Source organism: Fusarium oxysporum, chromosome 3 (assembly GCF_000149955.1).
Source record: "Fusarium oxysporum f. sp. lycopersici 4287 chromosome 3, whole genome shotgun sequence".
In the NCBI taxonomy this organism is placed as follows: Eukaryota; Fungi; Ascomycota; class Sordariomycetes; order Hypocreales; family Nectriaceae; genus Fusarium; species Fusarium oxysporum.
Genome location: NC_030988.1, coordinates 3,295,768 through 3,314,693, shown reverse-complemented (window position 1 = coordinate 3,314,693; position 18,926 = coordinate 3,295,768). Strand labels below are relative to the sequence as shown.

Genomic DNA, 18,926 nt, shown 5'->3' with positions numbered 1-18,926 from the left:
TACTCAAAGCTGGTGAGTGGCATGCCTTTCACTAGGTGGGAGGTCCATCCGCGGTGGCGACTACGAGAGCCATCCTCTCAAGATCCATACCGACGAATCCTCGACCCTAGGATCGCAACTGCTCTCCGTGGCAGACCTAAGAACACCACACAGGCCGTTCCAGCGCGGCTAGCAATCGAGGCAAGCTGTCAAACTGATAGCCGGCCGGCCAGAAAACCAGCAAGCCAGGCAACAGGGCGCAGACGAGGTCGACCACCAGGACGTCTTAATAGGCCAACGCTAGCCAGGCTTCCACTGGAATCGAGCCAACAAGTTAGCAGCCAGGCTAGTTTTGTTTATATTGCGCAGTAGTGCTGGGTGAATATATATATATTTATGGAACTTAGTTATTTATTATTGAGATGAGAGCTCTTCTCAGGTTTATATCTCTAGATAGTTTCATCTAGGACTTTGAACTTTAAATCTAGGACTTTCAGACTAATAGTCTGAATCCTGAAGATAAGGGGGATTCCCAGATTTTCCAACAGCTAGTAGCCAGGCCAGTACCTCATCCCAGCGCCAAACGCGCAGCCGGTCAGCTGTTCTTGGAGGTGGACGAACTACAGGAGTGCGTGCCAGCGGACGGAAGACGCAACCTAGCATTCGTAGGCGAAGGAGTCAGTGGGAGCTGCTTGACAGCGACGAGGAGGTACTTCCTTCGATAGTAGTTAGAGGATAGCGAGATAGATAGCTGCCCTCCAGGGCATACTTGAATTGGTCTGGTTCTGCAGTGAAAATTAGACCTTGTTGTGATGTTCGCTTTAGAACTGGTTGACCCGATTGGTTTATCAAAAGCGAGGACTTGTTAAGGGAGCTGCCTTCACCGCCTTTGCGCGGATGTACCTGTGGGTCGATGGAAAAAAGAGCGAATCAGAGGCCATAAAAACGACGCCTGTGTAAGAGTGACGCCGGTGTAGCCATTCTGTCACGCCGGTGTAGTAATTGCCTTGAAAATTATACCAAGACTAGAAAGGTTTACCGCTACATGACTAAGTGATAACTTTGCAGCAAATATTGCTACTCAAATGAGATGGTACTCGTGCATCAACTGCCCAATCTGTGACCTTTCCAACTTGTTGACAAAGAATTTGCGAATACGCTCTGGCAACCACGTAGCCAACTCCTTGCCATCCCTCAAATGACACATGGCATCCAGTAAAACTCTCACATCATACGTTGAACCAAATACCTCCGGAACACCACGGTCGACTCCAGTAAGCTGGTATACAGACTCCATGCCTGTACGAACCGAATACTCGGTAGTAAAGATAGTGTCGCGCGTAGTCTCAGCGAATTGGCCAATGAAGGCAAAGTTCTCAGCCCCAGCTGGGACAATATCTGGACGGTCACCTGCTTGTCGCGGCATGAAAAGCGATGTGACGTAGGGCATCATGACTGGTACGCATTTAGCGCCCTGGACTGCAAGATCAGGGATATCGCTCTCTGGAACTCCTAGATGATATAGCCATTCCTGCGTGATCTCTTCACCAGTGCAGTCCTGCATCGGCTTCTTGACGTAGTCGCCGTCTTTCTCAACAAGAAGACCATAGACCCAAACAACAATCTGGTCCTCGGGCTGGTTCTTGAAGTGAGGCTGACGATTAACCGTCCAGTTCATGATCCAGCTGGAGTCACGAGCTGTAACGATGCCTCCAGTTACGACTTTGCCGCTGAAGGGATCTCGTTTGCAGATTTGCTGGATGTACTCGGGGATTCGCTTGTCCAAAGTGGTCACTGTTGCTGACATCCATTTTGTGGCAGAGATGTTATCGCAGAAAACTCCAGGGCGACCGAATAAGGGGTCTTTGGCTGCGATTCGACGCCACAAATCCCATGCGGGAGCTGGACCGTCGTCAAGTTTAGCTGGGGTTTGGTGATCACCAGAAGCAGAGTTTTCAGTCAACGAGCCAATCGTCATGAAAACAAGATCGTTTGATCCAAGACTTTGGTAACCCTTCTCTCCATCCTTAACCCAGTGAATGAAAGTCGCAGTCTTCTTGTCCTTTTCTATGTCAAAGTCAACGTCCTGGACCTTAGTATTGTACTGAAAAGTCACGCCCTGGTCCTCGAGCCACTTTTTCAGAGGCAGAATAAGAGACTCGTACTCGTTGTACTTGGTGAACTTGAGGGTTGAAAAGTCAGGCATGCCTTTAATGTGGTTGACAAAGCGGTGGAGATACAGCTTCATCTCTAGTGCCGAGTGCCAAGTCTGAAAGGCAAACATGGTCTGCCAGTACAGCCAAAAGTTACTCTTGAAGAAGGCTTGACTGAAAACTTGATCAATCCGCTTGTTCTCGACTTCGGCTCTCGTGGCGAGAAAGAGTTTCATAATCTCCAACTGGGCCTTCTCACTGAGTGTGAAGAGCTTCCCGGTCCCTGCGTCCTGGCCTTGCTTGATAGTAGCCCGCTGGAGTGAATTGTTCGGATCACGTTTATTAAGCCAGTAGAACTCATCAAGAACACTGGCTCCCTGTTCCTCGATCGAGGGAACAGAACGGAACAGATCCCAAAGACACTCGAAATGAGAGTCCATCTCGCGACCGCCTCGGATGACGAACCCTTTCTCGGGCTCCTTGATGCCATCCAAGGCGCCGCCTGGAATCTTGAGTTCTTCAAGGATAGTGATGTTCTTGCCTGGCATCTGAGCATCGCGCACGAGGAATGCGGCGGTGGAAAGACCGGCTAGGCCAGAGCCAACGATCCATGCCTTCTTGGCCTCGATGCTCTCGGGTTTGAGTGGTCGAGCAAAGGCTTCATAGTTGCCTTTGCTATAATACATGAAGGATAAAAGTATTTGAGAAAGTTTGGGTATTGAATTGAGGTGTGACTTGTATCTGAAGTATTCTACGAAAACCTGATTTATTGTCGGCGGCCATCTCAATGAATTTATGCTAACTGTCATGCCTCCTGACGCAAGCAAGCAATTTTGTTGGTGTGATCAGATCATTGTCAAGTTCGTAGGTAATCATTAGCGCCCAGGCTTTCGTACTGAAAATCGAAGATCACATGCAAATAGCTTCCGTCAGTGGGTCAACTTGAGGCTTTTCAAGATATCATGACTATGTCACAGCGCCTAAAGTGACAAGTTAAGCTAAGCTGATTGTCAAAATGGGGAGATTAATGATATTGCTCGTTTTTCCTGAAATTACCATGCCATCGTGATGTGTTACAAGACTTGTCGAAGTTTTAGACTTTGAACTAGTCTTATAGTAGCGTGATCCTGACAGCTAGTGTTTAACTCCAACACTTCGGCTTACTCCGCTTTCAGTTTGAACAGCCTGAACCACAAAACCACGTTGCGTGCTGCCAGCTTATCAAGTATAAACACAATTGCACGTCGTCTCATTTTCGACTCACTATGATCATAAATTAGCAGATACAGCTCCCTCTAGCATGATCATCCAATTACGGTATATGACGAAGGCTTGCTTACTAGCTGAGCGCCCTGCCCCTCTTCAAGATATTCGTCATCGATCATCAGCGGCGGTAGACAAATTTCATCATGCATAAGCACATTGTTCCCCCCAAAGAGGGAAGACATCCGCCTACGGCTAGTTAGTCAGCCGTATGAGATCAAGACAGAATGGAAACCTTTGCATAGCTAAGCATAGATGCCAGACTCGTCTCCTTATCTCTGTTTGTAGTCGATTTGTTTAGGCATGGTCAGCTTGATGCAAGCCTACTGTCTGTGCAACCTGCATAGCCACTGCCAAAATGTTGTAGTACCGGTGGGGGTGCTTGGTAAAACTAAGATAATTTTTTTTAAGACCAGCTACTGAACTGCCTCTTGTCAGACATTACGTGTATTCGGTCCATTGATCCAGATTGGTATATTCATTTTGTATTATGTTCAAGTTCTGCCCCTTAGAGGTTTTACCATTTCGGCTGTAATCTTAAAAGTATCCCTGCTTGCACGTGACACCCAGTGCCTGTTCAACACCTCTATGCTTGGAATGTCCAGTGAATCCAGTAGTATGATGACACGAGCGCATTCGTAAAACATTTTAGTGGTTTGTAGTACGAGATTTGGCTCGACTTCTGAACTAGTGACGCAACCTAAAGCGAATACAATATTGATAGTTGCTTCAAAAACTGCATCTAGTACTTGAGCTCTGGAGGACAGGTTCCAAAACTGAAGGTACCTCTTTCTAACGGTCAGCATATTAAGAACGGGAAACATGGGGTATATCGTTCTCCCATAGCAGCCGGTGAAGTCATCTGCAACTTCTTTGCAAGGGAGGGTAACTTGAGACAGATTTGTGTTGTCAGATGGTCTGATATGGTTATGCAGGTTGTATGAGTGAGGCTGGCGATTGCTCTGCTCTATCGGGGATGTTTGCGTGACAGATGAGATGAATCTTGTCGTTGGGTTATCCGCATAAGTTAATGACTTCGGAGGTTCATATTCGTTCATAGAGGGAGAAGTACTTGTCGGAACTTGTGATTGACCTTAGTGAGTAGAATAAGATTCAGTCCAGTCAAGACTGCGACACAAATACTAACGATGTTATACATGCAATTGTTTTGCCTTCCGGCCTTTCTACCCTCACCTCAAGCTGTGCAATCTTGAACACAACGTCAATGGAAATCGGCATATTGGGCTCATTGTACCAGCATGTCACATGTTTTGCTCGACAGGGCGAACATATTGGGGGCTGCAACTGTTAGGTAATGGAATTTTTAATGTCATCAAAGGTGCGTATAGGAAAGAACTCCAAAAACTGGCTAGTTTGACCGATTCTGCGCCGGTTGACAAAGTCAACTTTTTTCAGGCATACGCGAAAGCCAGGGAGGCGGGTATGAGGAAGGAGATTACCTTATCCAGTTAGAGACAACAAGAAATTGGCCTATTAACCATCACAAAAGCTCTAACACATCCGGAACTTCAACCGGACAAAGAAAAACTGCTGGTACAGTTCCAGACGTCAAGGCCTCCTCCACTGCACTCAGATGTTACGCCGAAAACAAGCCGGCAAGTGAGGGCTATGGCCAAACAACGAAGTCGTCCGACCAGGCAGAAGTACAGTAAGATCACAAAGGGGTTAGAAGCTTTAGAGATGAAGGTGGCCGTTCAGAATGCGCGGATTACTGGCCTCGAAGAGCAGATGGCCCAGGTGCGGCGAGGGAAGAAAAGAAAGGCAATACCAAACCAGAACCGACGATTCATGGCTCTAGCGGAGGCTCTAGTTGCCGGAGAAGCTCTTAATAAGTCAAAGGAGGCAGAAATAGAGGTGGATGTGGATGAGGAGGTCGAGTCGGTGATTGACGTGGGTGTTAGGTCAGAGGACGAATGTGAGGACTTTACGGTCGCAACAAAGAACTGTCAGCGCAAACGAAGCGGCCAGGAGGCCAAAAAACATGCAGAGAGTAAAATTCAAGCAATTATCTATATAAAATCCGAGTGGCTTCATTTTTAATGGAAAAAGTTGTTGGTTTCTGCCTGCATTAAATATTAGATGTTGTATGGGGCGATGAATTTTTGCGAGATGCATCAAGTGGTGGGGATGGTAATCGACTATGAGATTTTATCGACTATCGTATGAGATTCCATCAAAATGATTTTCAAATGATTACTTGCAAATGTGACAATTCCAGACACAATGTTTCATTACCACCAATACTCTTGGATCCACTCAATCCTGTTCTTTAAGTGCTTCGCTGATGCGGCTATAGCTCTATGCTCCTGATCGTCCAAAGACAGGGGCATGGTACTCAGAATTCCTTTCCTTCCAATGATAGCAGGCATGCTCAGACAGCAATCGAACTGAGGTTGGAAATGGCAGACAGGCATGATTTAACGCTTGTCCAAGAGAATAGAACAGCATAGGTTTGCAGCTATAGAAGCAATTCCGAATGGGGCCGAGCCTTTACCTCGGGTGATTACTTGTGATCGATGCTTGCAGATGCTGTCAATTCTTGTACGATCAAGAGTGCTAAACATCTGGACTTCAGAAATGGGGACTGTACCAACAGTTGCCGTCGACCATGCAGTAACCTGGTCTTCTCCGTGAACTCCAACCACAAAAACACCTATGGAAGAGGGGGATACCTGAAAGATAGGTAAGTAGCCACCACAGGCGGGAACAAAGAGTGCTGCAATAGTGAGTACTCACCGAACCTCGAGACCCAACCATTCCGCGTAGCCTGGCAGTATCCAGAGAGGTTCCTGAACCTATGACTTGAGACTTGGGAAGCCCAGACATTTCCTGAGCGATAGAAGTGAGCAGATCAACAGGGTTTGCAACGACGAGCAAAATAGTGTCAGATCGGAATGGCTTCGTTGCATCCATCACTTCCCGGATCATGGACGTGTTCCAAGACGTGCAGTCGATAGTGGTTTGGCCTATTGGAAGCAAAGTGAGCATAGGATCCAAGAGATTACAAATGATTATGGCGATATAAGTAATATAACTATATAAGATTAACGTAGTTGATAAGCGAGTTAGCCAGACAAGCGAGTTAGCCAGTATACTTTTCACCTTAAAACCTATTTTTTAAATAATTCTTAAAAATTCAAATCAAGCTTAAAATAGCTCATAATTAGGTAACCTATAAATAAGTCCTAAAGTAAGCTATATTAATTATCTTAGATTTTTAAATAAATCCTATATAGCTATAAACTTTAAAGTCTATTTATACTGTAAAATACACTGTATTTTAAAGTTTTCTATATAATTTAAAAATTTTAAAAATCTTTTAAAAATACCTCTTAATAAGATTAACTAACGTAGTTGATAAGCGAGTTAGCCAGACAAGCGAGTTAGCCAAAAATCCCTCACCATACATCAACACTATCAGATCAATTAAATCTCAACCACCAAATATGTCGCAGCCTTCAAAAGAAGCTCGAGTTATTCTTGCTCTTCAAGCCCTTCAAAACGACCCTAAATTAAGTTTCCGACGCGCTGCTCAGATATATGAAGTTGATCGTAATACCCTAAGGAATCGGAAGAACGGTAGACAATCACGACGCGATACTGTGGCAAACTCACGGAAGCTATCAAAGCTAGAAGAAGAGACTGTACTTCAATATGCTCTTGATCTAGATTCGCGAGGACTCCCTTGTCGCATCTCTGTTGTTGAAGATATGGCAAATCGACTGCTTGCTGCCCGCGATGCACCACCAGTTGGCAAGCGCTGGGCTATCAATTTTATTCAGCGGCAACCAGAGCTTAAATCGCGTTATCAGCGGAGATATGACTATCAGAGAGCCTTATGTGAAGATCCGACTATTATTCGCAATTGGTTCAGGCTTGTAGAGAATACAATTGCGAAATATGGTATCCGATTAGATGATATCTGGAACTTTGATGAGACCGGCTTTATGATGGGCATGATTTCAGCCGGCAAAGTAGTTACAAGTGCAGAGAGGCGTGGAAGGCCAAAATCAGTCCAGCCTGGAAGTCGAGAATGGGTTACTGTGATCGAGGCAGCCAATGCAGAAGGTCAATCAATCCCGCCGTTCATCATAGTTACAGGCAAGCATCACCTTCGTAACTGGTATGAAGGAAGCAGCCTCCCGGCCGATTGGGCTATTGCCACGACTCCAAATGGATGGATAAACAATGACACGGGTCTCGACTGGCTAAAGCACTTCGATAACCATACAATCAACCGATCAGTTGGTTCCTATCGCCTTCTGATCCTCGATGGTCACGAAAGTCACCACTCGACCGACTTTGAAGCATATTGCAAGGAAAAGAACATTATCCCGCTTTATATGCCTCCTCATTCCTCTCATCTACTCCAACCTCTTGATATTGGGTGCTTTGGGCCGCTGAAAAGGGCCTATGGTCGAGAAATTGAGCATCTCATAAGACGCTCTATAACCCACATCACCAAGACCCAGTTCTTTCCTGCCTTTTATGCCGCCCACCAAGCTGCTATTACCGAAAGTAATATACGAGGAGGTTTTAGAGGGGCCGGGCTTGTTCCCTTCGACCCAGAAAATGTCATCTCGAAGCTTAATATACGGCTACAGACCCCAACGCCTCCCAAAGAGGATACAAGCCGGGCTCAACCTTGGACCCCAAAGACACCAAGGACTGTCACCGAGGCCGATTCTCATTCAGAATACCTTCAGAGACGGATCAGAAGACATCATAGTAGCTCTCCAGAGTCGATCCTTGAAGCTCTTCAGTCTCTTACTAAGTCAGTGATGAGAAATATGCATAAGACTGCCCTGCTAGAGGCTGAAGTCGAAGACCTTCGAGAGGCAAATGCAACACAAAGCCGGAAGAAAAGAGCAAAAAAAACCCGGCTACAAGATAGCGGCAGGATGACTATAGGGACTGGTCAGAGTCAAATTGATCAGATAGATGTAGATACACAGATAGTAGCTGAATCGTCGAGAAGTGGTGGTCGGGGAAGGTCGGAGGGACCGAAGGTTCGGCATTGTAGGACTTGCGGCAAGGCCGGGCATAATGCAAGGACTTGCCAAGAGGCAATTGAAGTCACTAAGGATAAGGATAGTAATTAGTTTTAATTGATCAGATCGGTTGTGGTGTTTTTATTGGCAATTGAAATATGAAGGTTGAGATTTGTGGCTAACTCGCTTGTCTGGCTAACTCGCTTATCAACTACGTTATACTATTTTAGGAAAAAGGTTTATTTAATTTTTAGCTAATTTATTTAGGGATTAAAATACTATAGGGTACGCTATTTTTAGCTGCACAGTATACTGGCTAACTCGCTTGTCTGGCTAACTCGCTTATCAACTACGTTAATATAAAATTTATTAAAATACCTCCTTTATAAACTAGCCTTCTGTTGAACAGTAGGATGGTCGCACGGGGTATCGTGTGACCTAATAGTCAGCTGTCGGCAACCCTAGACCCATTCAGGAAAGCATGATAAGCAGACCCCTCTCCGAGGAAGGCGGGGGATGGAGTTCGGACAATACACATACAATTAAGGACATCAAGGCGCACGCGATCCGTTCAACACAAACAGACCACAAGCTAAAGAGTAGCCAAGTCCTCTAGAATGGCCTCGGCTAAGGGGTGTGTCACGTTGTGTACTTTACATAATGGGGCGTGCGATCGTTATAGCAGTGATACTCCAGTCAGACCCCAGTATAAAGATGTATATGGGACTTAGAGCAGGGAAGCAACTCAACAAAGAACATACACACATCCAATAAGACACATCAGAGAATCAGAGCTCGTGACACCGGACGGAGGGGGTGGCCCCATCCTAAAAAAAAAAATCAATTTGGGGTTTTAGTACTGCCCCTTATGGCCTTCCGTGGTTAGCTGGACTTGGCAGCGCCCAAACACCCGTAATAGTATGCCCGGGTTTGGCTGTTGGGAGCCGCTGACCTCGTGATGACGGCAAAATGTGCCTTGCTCAGTCTGGTTCCTCAAGCCTACTATAGCTAGCCTGCTGTTGCTCGGTGGCAACTGGAGTAGCATTTTAGCGGTGGCACTTGAGATTTATCTCCTCAGAGGTCATAAGGCTCCAATGCAGTCACTACGGGAGGGTATAGCCAATCAGGGTATCGTAATAGGTCAATACTAGCTAACTCGCATCTCACTAAAAGTCACGAAGTTATAGAAGGGCAATAACCAATAAACATCCACTAAAAAGACAATATACTAGTCGTAACAGTAGTCGAGGTTAATCCGTTACAGAGATGCGACTCCTTTACACACTCTTCGTTAGGCAAAACCTTTGTAGCTTTCTTGTACGTGGGGTCAAGTGGAGCCAGGTACGGAAAGGAGCCTTATGACCTCTCAGGAGATAAGGTATCTTGATAAATCAAGTTTCCACCCAGCTTGAGAACCCATCATCCACTCTATCGCCCGCTCTATTGCATCCTAGCTCGCCTTGGTCGTGCGGTGCGTCATTGCTTTGTGTGTCTTGCTCCTGCCCTATCCCAAGCAAGCTCTACGTAGTCGGACTTTCCCGCTTCCTTACTCGGTTCACTCTTCCCAACAGCTTCCATCGCATCTTCCCGTCCTCCTATCGAAGAGACGATTCCCTGCAGCGAGCGAATGCCGGTCGTCTGCGCCTCTAAGGGAATGATCGCATTGTTCTTATTTGTCCCCCGGTCGCAGACTTGGACAGCCGTGAGGCGTTAGCTGTTAACTCCCAGGATAATCGCAGTAAGCTCTCGATCCCTCGCGTGTTCGGGAAAAAAAAAAAAACCTCTTCTGACGCCCGGTGACTCTTCCGCAGCTGTTTGATTCGCACTTAGCAGGAAACCATGCCGGTTCGTGACGGAGAGAGACCGCTCACCGGCGATGTCGAGCGCAATCCATGCGCATCGACGACTCGATGGAATCGCCAGGAATCCTCAGCATTTGAGTGTCACCCGGCGCGAATTCACACCCATACGCGCGGCCCCGTCCAGACCGGTAGTACTCAGGGGGGTAGGTCTGAGGCTCTTGACAGCAAGGAGATCGTGTGCGGGCCTCTGCTGAATTATCGTCGCATGCACGAGGGGCGCTGGCACGGGAGCGTGCTGATTGTTGTCAAGGGCGGCGGGAGGCAACTTCTTCACCAACCTTTCTTGACCCTCCGACGAGTTGTACCGGGAAAGCATCCTGAACCCGCAGCCCAAAACCATGTCGACCATCAGTCAATCGAGGACACCCGATTCGAGTCGCATTGCCTCTACTCGGATCCGCGGAACACCTTCTGGGCCTTCGACGTCAGCGTCCCCATCGAAGCCACTGAGACCAACTACGAATATGCTATTCCTGACATGCGCTTCTCGACCGACTACAAGCCACGCATCAATAACTTTTTCGTCCCTGCTGCAGCCGAATCGATGCGAATCATGTTCCACTCGTGCAACGGCTTCAGTGTAGGAACCGACGAGGCGGCATGGAGCGGCCCGGCGCTGTGGAACGATGTGATGAGAAAGCACAAAGCGAGGCCCTGGCATGTCATGATCGGAGGTGGTGACCAGATCTACAACGACGGAATCAGAGTTGATGGCCCGTTGCGGCAATGGACGGACATTGGGAATCCGAAGAAGCGGAGGGACTACCCTTTCCCTGAAATGCTCCGAGTGAAATGCGACGAATACCATCTTAAGAATTATATCCGGTGGTACAACACTGAGCCCTTTGCGTTGGCCAATGGGCAGATTCCCCAGATCAACATCTGGGATGACCACGATGTGAGTTTGGATGCTTTCTTCAGAGTGACATCCACTAATCAGGGTCCAGATCATCGACGGGTTTGGATCCTATGTCGACTACTTTATGCGTTGCGATGTCTTCCGGGGCATCGGTGGCACTGCTCACAAGTACTACATGCTCTTCCAGCATCATTTGCCACCCCCAACGTCTACTTACACGAGTGGTGGGTATTTTTGACTCCTCTAGAGGTGAATGGAGGACTCATTTGGTATAGAGCATGCTCCGATCGCAGAACATACGCAGGAACCCGACCCGAATCAGCTCATCGACACCTATGTTGCACCTACGAAGAACGACCCCCTCTACATTGTTGGCCCTAAGCCGGGACCCTACGTGGCTGAGCACTCATACAACTTGTATGCAAGACTTGGTGCACGAATTGCGCTCGTTGGCATTGACGCGCGAACCGAGGTTGGCGTGACCCTTGGAACGTTCACGAAACAAGTGCTCACCAGATGCGCAGCGTACCAGACATCAGGTGAACTATCCAGAAACATACGAGGTCGTATTTAAAAAGCTGCGATTGGAATTGGCAGCTGCTGCCAACTCGGGAGCGCCCATTAAGCACCTGATCCTGCTCCTGGGCATTCCTATTGCTTACCCGGTACGTTATCCGAGAATTTGGCGGGAAACTGGTCAGAGGTTGATAAGGTTATTAGCGGTTGACATGGCTCGAGAATATCTTCCGAAGCCCAGTGATGGGCCCTGTGAAGTTCCTCAACCGGCGGTTTGGTCTCGGTGGCGCCCTGTTCAACCACTTTGATGGTAGCATCGATCTGCTGGATGATCTGGACGATCACTACACCTCGAGGACTCACAAGAAGGAACGCGCCGAGTTGATGGTGCGGCTTCAACAGGTAGCAGCAGACTTTTCAGTGCGAATCACTATTCTCGGAGGTGATGTGCACCTGGCAGCCCTGGGGCGATTCTACTCGAACCCAGACCTTCAAATTCCCGCCGAGGAAGATCACCGCTACATGGTCAATGTGATCTCGTCAGCCATCGTCAACGAACCTCCACCTCAAGCGGTTGCGAATTTGTTAGCTCGCAGGAACAAGATTCACCATATGAACCACGAGACCGACGACACCCTGCTCAATCTCTTCAACAAAGACCCCGGGGACTCGAATAAGACAGCGAAAAACAACCATTGCACGATGCCGAGCCGCAACTTTGCAACGATCACGGAGAATTCCCCCAACAGTGCCAGTGCCAATGGTGGTACCGAGGCTCCCTTGGACGGCGAGGCGCAGAAGTTTGTGGACAATGATGGGCACAGCTTTCTTCACAAGGGTGAGGTCGGAGCAGGTACGGCTCATAAAGCAGCAGCGTTTGAGACTCACGGGGCTGGCAATGACGGCACGCTGGATGTGTGCATTAATGTCGAGATCAACCAGCACGACCCGGAAGGGCGGACGGAGATGTATGGTTTGACGATCCCTCTGCTGAATTACGTAAAGCGCGAGGGGACTAAGCCTCCCCCGGCCACGGCGGATACAATTGGAGAACAGTAGTACTGGCCTTGGGGGGCCGGATTCTACTGGCGGTGATGGGAGCCGAGGAAGCGACGTATTAATATTATCTCTAGGTTCTGTGGAGAAACAATCAAGCAGGGTGGGCTTTTAAGGCTCTAGATTGGGACGTATTAATGTAATAGATACAAACCGTATACTTAAAGAGAAAAGGCGTCGGCAATTAGTGGGAAGCGAGTGTTTTTCGCTAGGCGGCTTTATAATGGCCGCTATGAGCGGATATACCAGTGCGACTTCACATGCTTCCCAAGCTCAACAAGGTTCAAGCCAAAGCGTTGATATTCAGATAAATATCATCCAGGGTGCCATCTAGGCGCCTTGCAACGCCTCTATTATGAACTTGCATCATAGAAGACGACCTTAGCACCTTGCTCTTGTCAGGGTCACCTGATGATGATGATGCAGCTCGACATCAATTTCATCAAGTGGCTGAGAAGAAGGCGTAAAGTTTCCTCTAATGACGACACGCATTATTTGCAGGCATGTGATCATTAATTTTGGTTTCGACCTTTTCCTTATGTAATATAAGGTTCGCCGGGACATGTTGTGAGAACAAGCATTATGCTACATTAGACGAACTTTCCTTTGACAATAAACATGGTGATCAACCATCGCAAAAATTCGTCCCCCCGCTTATATTAACCACTGTTTATTTTCTAACCTGGATTATCGATACGGACAAGCCACTTGACAGATCTCTCACAATCAACGTCCAAATGGCCGTCAGGGAGCTCATAGTCATGGTCCTAAACCATACCAATGAGGAGCTCAACCTCGAGTCCGAGTCCCCACGCCTCGGTCACGGCGAATGGATGGACACTCCGGAGTCGCAGCCGCCGCAGGAGATCCGGGCGGGGGAGAGCGGCATGTGGCGCTGCAACTCGTGCCATATTGGCACGGGGATTGAGGGGTCTGTCACATACCGGATCGCTGGTTATGGGACGAACAATAGGGTGAATTTGACCTGGAATGTTCACTATGTCGGGCCAAACAAGTTCCATCACTCAGTGAAGTAAATAGTGTGGCCGTAAATAAGACGATATCATATTCAATATCGTATTGCCTGCGCGGTATTTTTATACCGTGCAGTGCAAGCAACAGCGGAAACCGTGTAGTACAGTGCATGGTCGTTCAAATATCGTATAAATATGATATCAAATTGTGGCACGCACAGCAGAGGGGCACATAAGAGAGGGTTAAAAGAGCCTTGATTCTATCATAGGAGGGGGCCAGCAGAGCTCCTTATATACAGATGGAGCATCAGATCCTTGTCAGGGAAGCTAAACAGATCAGGGCTACCCTACTTTTGACACAAATATAGTGCAAATACTATGTAATTAGATCAATATGAGGTCTCTCCCCATATATGAAGCATTATGAAGATCCCAATTTACAAAACCTTTTATTAATGAAGTGTAACCTGGTTGGGACGTTGATCTGCACTTGGCTGATGCCGATAGTAATAACACCACCAAATAACGGCCTCGCTACAAACTCCTAAGTATTTGAGTATGTAACAAGGTCGCCAGCTCTCCGAGAGCATTCAGTTCTTCTTGACTTTAATATAATCAATTTGTTGGTTTCCAAGAACGCTTCTGGACGAATAAGGCCTGTGCCCCTTACACGAAGCGTGTCAGCTCCTGAATTTTTCCCTACTTCATCAACAAGTCTTATTGTACGAAATAATGACTTCTCAGCGCCCAGACATTAGCGTTTCCTTCACGGCTACATCATCCCAGACTTCCCTAGCCCCTGATTCGTCGGTTATCAGCAACAACGGAGATTCTGATGTCGGAGAGACATCTATTTCGCCGTTGTTAGCCTCTCAATTTAAGAAGAAGAAGCGTACGTCGAAGATATGGGATCATACGCCCTTCGGAAAGAATCAGATCGTCCGTAATACGGAAGGTCAGATTATATGGCGTTGCAAGGACTGTAAAGGGAAGCCTGCCGAATATCTCGAAAATGGAGGCACGGCACACATCTACAAGCACCTTAAATCTCACACTACTCTCGATATATTAACGCCTAATGAAGAAAGGGCTGCTAAAACACGGAATCACCTTGAGGAAGCCTTCTCACGGATGTCTCAGAACACGAATCCCCTCAAACGCCGTCGACACGATGACGAAACGACAGATCTTGACGCTGATAAATTTGAGCAACTGTATGTAAAGTGGATTGCAGACTGCGGGATTGCACTTCGTATGCCAACAAGAGAAAGCTTTCGAGCGTAAGTGCTCTAACATACTTAATATTAATGGTTCATATACTACCATCCAGGACCACTTAATGGACACCCCCACTTAATGGACCACCAAAATTTCGATCCTCCCATACAAAATCTAAATTTTCGTGCACACAAAAACAGACCGCGTTATCAATCAAAATCGAAGTTAGTAAAGAGACTCTCCATAAAATTGATCAAATTTTACTCTCTGCGTGGTTTTTTGATCTTCCGACCGCTCCGTGTGCGCTGGCAGTGCTTTGTTACGACCCTAAAGTCGTCACTTTCGTCCTCTGACCTGACACCCACCTCAATCACCGACTCGACCTCCTCGTCCACATCCACCTCAATTTCTGCCTCCTTTGAGTTAGAAAGAGATTCTCCAGCCGCTAGAGCCTCCGCTAGAGCCATGAATCGTCGGTCCGGGTTCGGTACCGCCTTTCTTTTCTTCCCTCGCCGCAGCTGGGACACCTGCTCCTCCAGCCCAGTAATCCGCGCATTCTGAACGGCCACCTTCATCTCTAAAGCTTCCAGCCCCTTTGCGATCTTACTGTACTTCCTCCTGGTCGGACGACTTCGATGTTTGGCCAAATCCCTCACCTGGCGGCTCGTTTCCGGCGTATCATCTGAGTCCAGATGAGGGGGGCTGGGCGTCTTGAAGCCTTCCAGCACTTTTTCTTTGTCCGGTTGAATTTCTGGATGTGCTAGAGCTTTGTAACGATTTATTGGCCAATTTCCAGTAAACCTCCAGCCGGATAAGATAATCTTCTTCCTCATGCCCGCCTCTCTGGCTTTCGCGTATGACCGAATAAAGTTGACTTTATCAACCGGCGCAGAATCGGTCAAACTAGCCAGCTTTTGGAGTTCTTTCCGATACACACCTTTGATGACATTAGAAATTCCATTGTCTAACGGTTGTAGGCCATGAGAGCAATGCGCTGGTAGATAGCAGCAGTAGACGTTGTTCAGAAAGCACGTAGCCATCCACTCATCCTGGGTGCTCGTTAGCGACCTTATAGCGGGAGACTCTGCGGTGAAAACACCAAAAGACTCACTTGTGCATGGGTTCCATGACCGTCAAGGATAATAAGTCTCGCATCTGATGCATCGCGAGGCTCTGTTTGAGGTAGATAGACATCTTTCAACCACTCGAGAGCTATATGGTTGTCTGTCAAGCCGTTTGGTGATGTGATATAGTGCCAGTCCGCTATCGATTCGAATTCGTTAAGAAACCACTGCTTCTGCAGCTCTTTTCCTTTAAAGATAATTCCCGGTTTTAAAGCGCGGCCAGTTGCGGTGACAGCCTCAATAAACGAGGTCCAAGTGCGCGACTGAACGCCCTTCAACAACGCCTTCTTCTTCGGGTCAGAGCTCCCGATTACGAGGCTGTCCAGGCCTCATGGACAACCAATTAGTTATGCCCTATAAAAGCCTACAGAGTACTTGCAGAGGAGTTACCGAAACCCGCCATTATGCCACCCTCGTCCACGTTAACCGTGTTCTCAGGCTTGATCCAGCCGTACTCGTTCTCCCGGATATCGAAGTACCAATTGACCGCCTTCGGAGTAAAGCCGTCAAATCTGGCGGCTTCTTGACGTTTTCCAAGCTTGGTAGATAGTTTTGGGTGACGTTTGACGAACCTGGTGGTCCAGTGCTTGCCTAGAGGCTTGTTATCCCCCTGTTGACGGAGGAGGGCTTCGACGCAGCTTCGAAGTTGGCTATGCGTGAGAGTGTAGCCCAGGGACTCCTGCCGCAGAAGCCAACGAACGAGACGGACCTCCTGGCTCGTAGAAATACGTTGGTGGGGGTGGGTAGACTCTTTTCTGCTCGCTTGACCGGAAAGTCGTCTATAAATGGTCGATCGAGGCACTCCACGTCTCTGGGCCGCCTCAGTCGGCGATAGGCCTCTATCAGTAATATCGAGTATAGCCTCAGCTACGTCGTCTTCGGTATAAACACGCCGAACCATTGTGGCAGGAGTTCCATGAGTAAATTAGGTGATATGCCTACTGGAGTGAATGAAGTCGGATGGGCCGGATGAGGTGAAACTGAAAAGATTTCAAAGGGCTAGAGGACAAGGCCACGAGGCGGAACGGGGAAAAATTGAGTCGATATTGAAATTTCATGAAATAAACTATACAGCACAGGTTTTGGCTTGTGAGTATCTTCATTCCTGGCCAAATGCGGTGTAATTGAAAATTCGGATTTTGTATGGGAATATTGAAATTTTGGTGGTCCATTAAGTGGTCCTAGATGGTAATCTTATGCCCTTTTAGCTTGCTCAAATTCCTCAATCCTGGAGTCCTCTCGATTTTACCTACATCACATCAAACGATTCGCGAGTGGATGGTGCGAACATTTGGGACGCAAAAACGACGTATACGACAAGTTCTCCAATCAGCTATCTCGAGAATACACTTCACCATCGATATATGGTCCTCTCCAAATAAGTTTGGTATCCTTGGTATTGTTGCACACTTCATTGATAGTAATGGCGAGCTGGTTTCATATTGTGTTGCTTTACGAGAGGTACATGGCAGGCATTCAGGAGAGAATCAGGCCCATATTGTGATGAATGTCGTCGAGGACTACGGAATTGTCACCCAGATTGGATACTTTGTTTCAGACAATGCAGACTCGAATGATACGTTGATGAACTCTCTACAGAAATGTACGTCTATCCATTTATTGAGAGAACAATGCTAATGATTAATAGTGTTGAATGAGAGGCACAATATCATATACGACGCGAAACATCACCGCCTTCGTTGTAACGGTCATACCATTAATCTAGCAGCGCATGCGTTTATGTTCCCAAAAACCGCACCCGGCGAAGCCCCTACGAAAAGCCAGGTTAAAAAGGATACTATGAGCGAATATATCAAGCCTTCAGGCGCTGATATATTGAAGTGGAGGAAGGCTGGTCCTCTTGGCAAGCTCCACAACATCGTTGTCTTTATCCGATGTAGTCCACAACGGATACAGAGGTTTAAAGAGATCAGTGAGAAAAAGGGTCTTCTTCATGACAACGATACAAGATGGAACTCAAAGTACTACATGATTGAGAGAGCCATTGAGCTCGCAGATCAAATTGATTACTACTGCTCAAAGGAGAAGGACCTTAAGCTTGATTTGCGTATGCTATATACCCAATTGAGAGGATAACACTGATAGTCTCTAGTTTCCGAACAAGACTGGGCTGAGCTGAAAAAAATTTGCAACTTACTCAAATCATTCACCGATGCCACCAAGGCTGCAGAAGGTCACGCGCATGCAATCGATCGAACGCTACCTATAATGGACTTCCTGCTTAGCAAATTTGAGGCTGCACGAATCGAGTACGCAGATGACGCTTTTATGGCGCCTTGTATTGATGCTGGATGGGCGAAACTCGACGCATATTACACTCTTACAGAGCGGTCATCTGCTTATGTTGAAGCTATTGTCCTCAGCCCTCATCGAAAGTGGCACTACTTCGACACCGCCTGGGAGGAACATCCTGAGTGGATTGAGAGCAATAAGACTGCCGTAGAAGATCTCTGGAAGTCTCGTTACGCACCAGTCGCCAAGTCAGCGGAGTCGTCAGCCCAGTCCTTGGTTGAAAAGCCACTAGCGAAGAACTCGTTTCTGGCATGGGAAGACGAACATGAGGATCCCGAGCTTCCTACCCTATTCGACGAGTATCAGAACTATATATCAGCCCCAAGAATCAAAGTCAAGGATGTACGAAGGTGGTGGCTTGAGGATACACAACAAACGCTCTATCCAAACCTTTCCAAAATGGCGCTCGATCTTTTGTCAATTCCTGCGATGTCTGCTGAGCCAGAACGTCTCTTCTCCGATACAAAAATCACCCTCCAAGATCGCAGGAACAGGTTAGGGATTGATATAATTGAGGCAATTGAATGCATAAAGTCCTGGTCGAAGACTCACAACTTGGCTTGGGTTGACGATGTTGAGCTTGTCTTAGATACAGCT

The 18,926-nt window shown here is 47.4% G+C and overlaps 4 protein-coding genes across 4 annotated transcripts; 3 read left to right on the top strand and 1 right to left on the bottom strand.

The window, feature by feature from the left end:
* Positions 1-1,060: 1,060 nt before the first annotated feature.
* Positions 1,061-2,818, bottom strand: FOXG_06677 (myosin-crossreactive antigen; the record flags this gene model as incomplete). Its single annotated transcript, XM_018385352.1, has 1 exon — positions 1,061-2,818. The coding sequence occupies one exon, from the start codon at positions 2,816-2,818 to the stop codon at positions 1,061-1,063; it is 1,758 nt and encodes a 585-aa protein (XP_018242661.1).
* Positions 2,819-10,246: 7,428 nt separating this feature from the next.
* FOXG_06676 (uncharacterized protein) lies at positions 10,247-12,950 on the top strand (the record flags this gene model as incomplete). Its single annotated transcript, XM_018385351.1, has 5 exons — positions 10,247-11,167; positions 11,217-11,352; positions 11,404-11,600; positions 11,653-11,793; positions 11,849-12,950. 5 exons carry the CDS (start codon positions 10,247-10,249, stop codon positions 12,701-12,703), a joined length of 2,250 nt encoding a protein of 749 aa, XP_018242660.1. The 3' UTR covers positions 12,704-12,950.
* A 487-nt stretch (positions 12,951-13,437) lies between these two features.
* On the top strand, positions 13,438-13,737 carry FOXG_06675 (uncharacterized protein; the record flags this gene model as incomplete). The annotated part of the gene is made up of 1 exon (XM_018385350.1): positions 13,438-13,737. One exon carries the CDS (start codon positions 13,438-13,440, stop codon positions 13,735-13,737), a length of 300 nt encoding a protein of 99 aa, XP_018242659.1.
* A 669-nt stretch (positions 13,738-14,406) lies between these two features.
* On the top strand, positions 14,407-14,958 carry FOXG_06674 (uncharacterized protein; the record flags this gene model as incomplete). Its single annotated transcript, XM_018385349.1, has 1 exon — positions 14,407-14,958. One exon carries the CDS (start codon positions 14,407-14,409, stop codon positions 14,956-14,958), a length of 552 nt encoding a protein of 183 aa, XP_018242658.1.
* Between the last annotated feature and the right edge of the window lie 3,968 nt (positions 14,959-18,926).